Raw genomic sequence first — 6000 nt, 5'->3', positions numbered from 1 at the left:
CTTCTTCCTCTGCTTCTTTGACTTCAATGACTGCTCAACTTCTGTCTTCTCAGCCTCTTCTGATACTGTTTTTGAGGTCTCTTTGGTCTGCGCATACTCCGGATCATCAAACGCCATCGTCTCAAGGCTTCCAAGCTAGCGAACGAGGGAAATGTGAAACCCTAGCAGAGCGAGCGGCGAAAACGAAGAAGAAAAACCACCGGAGAGTATTTTCGAATCGTCTTCCTCGACATTCTAAAAAGCGTGGTACTCGAATAGACACGGGCTCGTACATCGGGCCGGGTCGGCCTCAGCGAATTTTTTTCTTTTTTTTAAATTACGTGGACAAGCGGGTCCCACATTTTTCACGCGACAAAATTTTATTGACCAGCGTACCATGCAGACCGTCAGGTTTCCTGACCGAAAAAGAGCTCATACGAGAGAGGAGACAACCAGAAGAGAAGGTGCTAAGTTCGAGTATTTTGAAAATTTTGGATCATCAACATATAAATATAAGGATTTTGAGTGCTGCATATGCAAATAAACAGCTTTCGTATTTAAGTCCTAGATTTTCTGATTAAGGAGATCTCAAAAGGCCGTTTTGTCAAATTTCAAAAATATCTACTTTGCCAGCTTTCCTTCTCTGAGTCCAAGGTTTTGTCGTATGGCGTCTGCGGCTCTCTTCGCTTCCCCAAAACCCTCAACTCTTCTTCCCAAGCGCGAAGAAGCTAAGGGAAGAGACGCGATCTATGTAGCGGCCGTGCCCCTTAGGGCTCCTCGCGGTCCAGCACAGATGCTTGTGTCGACTGCTTACGCTCTCGGAGCCTGGGATTTGCAGCACTTCATGGTCATCGTTAAACCCAGCTGTCCTCATCCTCAGGTCCTTTTGATTCATCCCGTTCTTGCTTTGATTTATCAGATTTCTTCCTAAGTTTTTAATCTAAAAAAAATGGGATTTTTGTGAGTTCTGCTTTCTTTCCGTTCTATTCGATATACCATGTTTTGGCAAAGGTAGTAGTGTTTTTAATGTTTTCTCCTGCATTGTACACAAATACTGAAGTTCTATGTATGGTCTAAAGAAGAAACAAATAAAGTTAAAACAAAATGGATGAAAGATCTTCTAATGATGAGAGAACATTTCTCAGTAATGAAAGAATATCGATACATAATGATGAGAATAGTGTATGTGGAAATTATTTAATCATCCAATTCTATTTTCGGCAGCAGTGGAAAATATTTTTATTGAAAGATTTACATATATACCACTTAATTTCTTTGTATTTACATATATAAGGCCTATACCTCAATGTTGTAGACACACAACCTTTTCTATGCATGAAAATGTTTATTTCACTTTTTAAAAGTTGTAATGGTGGTATTTTTTATGTGATATGAAAGATTTGTGTGGTGTAAATGTAGAAAAGAAAACTTTAGTTGTTAGATATGTAAATTCATAAGAAGTGGGTGTTATGTATGTAAAGGCCCCATACCTGGTTTTGTCTCATCATGTTTGCTGACTTAAAACTTGGTTTTATTGACTGCATCTGTTAAAACTAGAAAACCTATTCTCTTGTCTGGTCTTTAGTTTTGGTGGTCTTGCAGTGGCTTTCAATTTTCTTGATGTATGAAATGAGAATAATTTCTCTTGACAAGGGTAGTTTTCATTTGGTTAGGGTTGGTGTTTATTTGTTTTATTTATGATTTTGGCACTATAGAAACGGAGCATCCCATTTGTTTGATTTTACATTGGTAAAGAATAAGTATATAAGCCACACCACCAATAAATAAGCAAAGAAAACAAATTTCTTTTCATAATCGATTCAGATAAATCACAAAAAGTGAGTAACATATAAGCTTGTGATTTGTTGGTTGCAGAAAAATGGATTTCATACTTCTGCGGAAAGCCATATTTCTTTTATTTGCTAGCCTGTAACATGTAACAATTCATGCAGATACTATAATTTATGTTAGTTATTTTTAGTATTTTATGAAGTAGCGTTAATAATTAAGAGTTTCAACTCAAATAAGCTAAAAAGGCAGCTTGAAATCGATCAATTTTGACTTTACTCAAAGTTAACTCATGCGGAAATTGAAACTTTAATTTTGAGTATTCTCTTGAACTCAGCTTGATATCATCTCTAATGATATATAAGTGAAACTTTTCTTTCTATTTTACTTTTATTGTAAACATCAATAGATTTAAATGTAGAAAAATACAATATTCAGAGGTTTTCATTCCAAAGTAAAACCATTTTTTTTCAGCCATTTTTAAAAAAAAATTGAAAAGAAATCCATTTTTAAAAGAATTTAAAAAGGCGGCTTGAAATCAATCAATTTTAATTTTACTCAAAGTTAATTGATCCGGAAATTGAAACTTTAATTTTGCGTTTTCTCTTGAACTCGACATGATATTATCTCTAAATATATAAGAGAACCCTTTCTTTCCATTTCACTTTTATTGCATACATAAATAGATTTAAATGTTGAAAAATATGAAATTTAGAGGCTTTCATTCAAAATGAAACCTTTTTTTTCAACCATTTTTAAAAGAATTTGAAAAAAAACCATTTTTAAAAGAATTAAAAAAAAAAACAGCTTGAAATCAATCAATTTTGACTTTTTACTCAAAGTTAACTGATGTGGAAATTGAAACTTTAACTTTAAGTTTCCTCTTGAACTCGACATGAAACTTTAACTTTGAGTTTCCTCTTGAACTTTGAGTTTCCTTAGAGGCTTTCATTCAAAATGAAACCTTTTTTTCCAACCATTTTTAAAAGAATTTGAAAAAAAACCATTTTTAAAAGAATTTTAAAAAGACAGCTTTAAATCAATTAATTTTGACTTTTTACTCAAAGTTAACTGATGTGGAAATTGAAACTTTAACTTTGAGTTTCCTCTTGAACTCGACATGATATCATCTCGGTTCTTTTTAACATATCAGAGTTGTCAACTTGTCTATTTATGTGTCATCATATAATTCCCTATTCGAATAAGTTTCCCTTCCGGACCATATAAATAATTCAAGAAGAGAACAATCGAATAGCAAAAGGACACACAACAATAAATAGACAAACAATTAAAAAGAAAAGAGACAAAAGACTTATATATGAGTAATCCTCGTGTGATGGGTCGAGAGTATATGTCCAAACAAAATTGGATTGAAATACCTTGCAACACCACGTTCACAAAAAAAAATCCTTATGTAAGCTACCCGTAACCAGAGAACCAAAAAGAATACTTTTATTCTGTGGTCAAAAGCTTCCCAGAGGGAAGTATTTCTACTGGTTAATTACATCTTGAGGGATACCCAAAAAAAATGTCGATAAAAGGGTTTCGTTTTATTATCATGAACCTGGGGTGCAGGTTATCAAAGATAGGTTATTTTGTATGGGACGATCCCGATGCTTCAAAACTAACGCTAAGACATCGGGTGGAGTATAATCTCTCGCGTCCTGAATGGATAGTGGCTCATTGACATACATATCGTATGAGATAATCCTTATGCGTCAAAGCACATTCGGTCCATAAGGGTACATGACAAATTGTCGTATCCCAAACGGCGATAGCTCATCGCCATCAGGATGTCAAAATGATATCAACGACTTCAAAGGAGTGAAAGGGCTCAACACGGGTAGTCACAAGAAGGTAATAGTCCTAAGAGGTAGAGGAAGCAAGGTCGGGGTACCACGGACTTGTCATCCATAGCTACTAGGACTCTAAGTCTACCTGGTCGTGAAGGTAGTTGACCCAACACGTTATGAGATCCCCGGCCAGTAATCTGTGAATTGTGTCGTCCACGGGGAACCTTGACAGCACTATGTTCAAAGGAACGAGACTCTATTCTATGACTATTGGCTGAAGCTCCAAGGTGAGACTTATACTCGCCGAGATGACAAGGATCCTCAGGGAAGAAAGAGGAAGGGAGGTTCAGCTGTGAAACTGAAAATGCTTCAAACAAAAGGACTTACACCCCGTTTGGGTCGGGGACCTTTTTAATATCCTAAACACATTAGACAACCTCCTATGTAAAAAGCTATGTTGGACCACTCGAGTTGGAGAAGCATGGGGACTTCTCATTGGGACATGCAACATAATGCAGTTATCTACCACAATCTTATGTGTGGAGACCCTATTAAATATGATTTGGGATATAACCATACGTGCGATCCGTTTTAAAACCAACCTGAGGGACATGAAAAACAGTAAAGACAGGTTTTAAAAAGTCCTGAATCTTTTAACCCTAAATTTTGATTATCTTAGTCTTTCATTAGGATTTTTAAGTAGAGAATTATAATTTTAGGTCCTTAATGAGCCTAGATTATATTTTTCGTGAGATCTCAGATGCATATAAATAAACAATATAAAACAATCCAGGCATGCAGACACACAAATGAAAAACACTCAAAATATATAAAAGAGACCAAAACGATGCGAATTTGTCTGTGAATGTTGCACCGATGCGAATTTTAAGTTTATTTCTTAACTTTGACTGAAATATTCTATTCACTGTAGGCGAACTGTGTTCCATTATCAGTGATGATGACGAACAGTAGACCATATCAGCAGATGAGATTTGTTCAGATAAAGTTCCAGGCGACTTCAATAGTGATCCGAGCGAGCTCTTTGGCTTCGATCCACGTTAATAAATAATCCACGATGACTAAGAGGAATTTGCCTTTTGGATGGAGTAAACTACCCGATGTTGTAGACCCCGTAGGGCTTGTGATCGGTTGAAGTTTGTGTGCTGGCGGACGTTGCATTGTGGCAAACATTTGACATTGCCCACACTTTTTAAGGAAATTTTCCTCCTCTTTCAGTAGTGTCGGCCAAAAGTACTCTTATCACTGCATTCTGTGTGTTAATATTCTCTCTGGAATGGCTCCCGCACTCTACAGAGTGTATCTCTCGGAGGATATTTTCTATTTAACCTTTCCACACCTCAAATATTAAGATGTGATTGACTTCCGGAAGAGTTTTCTCTCGATCATTAGATAATTAGCAGCCTTGCATTTGCACTTTTGGCAATTTCTTCTACAATTTGCCCATTCTCCAAATAATAGATGTATTGATCTATCCAACTCTTTGTCCCTTCGTTCTCTACTTCCATCGCTTTGGGTTTCTCAATGGTTTGTCGAATTAGTTTTAGTGTTGTTTCCTCCCCCAAGCAGATGCAACTGAATAGGAGATCGACCACCCAAATCTCCTCGTTTAATGTTTTCAATCTTGAAGCTGACAAACTAGATCTCTATCTTTACTTTCTTGAGGTACTTAACTATCATATCATGTCTGGCCTTGTACTCTCCATTTACCTGGTTCACTACCTACTATGAATCTGACTTCAGCAGAAGACACCTGACGCCTATCTCATGAGCTCAACGTAGGCCGACAATCAAGGCCACATATTTTACCTTGTTGTTTGTCACGTCGAACTCCACGAAAATGAGTGATAAAGGTGTTCTTCAGTTGGATTCCTCAAAGCAAAGTCTAAGCTCCGCTCCGGTCTGGTTGGAAGCACATTGTTGTACAAGGTTCAGGCCTTGTTGTTAGTAGTAGTTCCTTTGCTCGATTCGCATTGTTTGAAAAAGTTTTCTGCAACTTGTGCTTTGATCGTTGTTCGGGATGCATAGGTGATATCGAACTCACTAAGCTCCACTGCTCATTTGAGAAGTCGACCGGAGTGTTTTGGCTGCGTGAGAACGAATTTGAGGAGATGGCTAGTAATGCCTCAGATTGGATGCGTATCAAAATACGGTCGGAGTATACATGCTGAAATAATTCAGACAAATGTTAATTATTTTTAAAACTGGATACCTGACCTTCGCACTTCTGAGGTGCCGACTGGTGCAGTAAACGGAGAATGGCTTCTTCAGCTTCTCTCGGACTAGCACAGAGTTGATTGCCTTAGTCCCTACTCCTAAGTACAGTGAAAGTTCTTTATTTAGCTCCGCGCTTTAGAGTGCTGATGATGTTAAAGAGTCCTTCAAATTTTTGAATGCCTACTCACAATCAGACATCCATTCA

At 37.0% G+C, this 6000-nt stretch overlaps 1 protein-coding gene across 1 annotated transcript in view; it reads left to right on the top strand.

Moving 5' to 3' along the window:
* The first annotated feature begins 425 nt into the window (after window positions 1-425).
* LOC110035723 overlaps window positions 426-6000 on the top strand; it is a 73570-nt gene continuing 67995 nt past the window's right edge. Inside the window, exons 1-2 of the mRNA XM_020740003.1 lie at window positions 426-443; window positions 613-859. Coding sequence (XP_020595662.1) covers window positions 644-859 — 216 coding nt within the window. The 5' untranslated portion in view covers window positions 426-443; window positions 613-643. The remainder of the gene's footprint in view (window positions 444-612; window positions 860-6000) is intronic.

Source organism: Phalaenopsis equestris, unplaced genomic scaffold, assembly GCF_001263595.1.
Source record: "Phalaenopsis equestris unplaced genomic scaffold, ASM126359v1 Scaffold199415, whole genome shotgun sequence".
NCBI classification, from domain to species: domain Eukaryota; kingdom Viridiplantae; phylum Streptophyta; class Magnoliopsida; order Asparagales; family Orchidaceae; genus Phalaenopsis; species Phalaenopsis equestris.
This window is presented reverse-complemented; position numbering and strand designations above follow the sequence as displayed.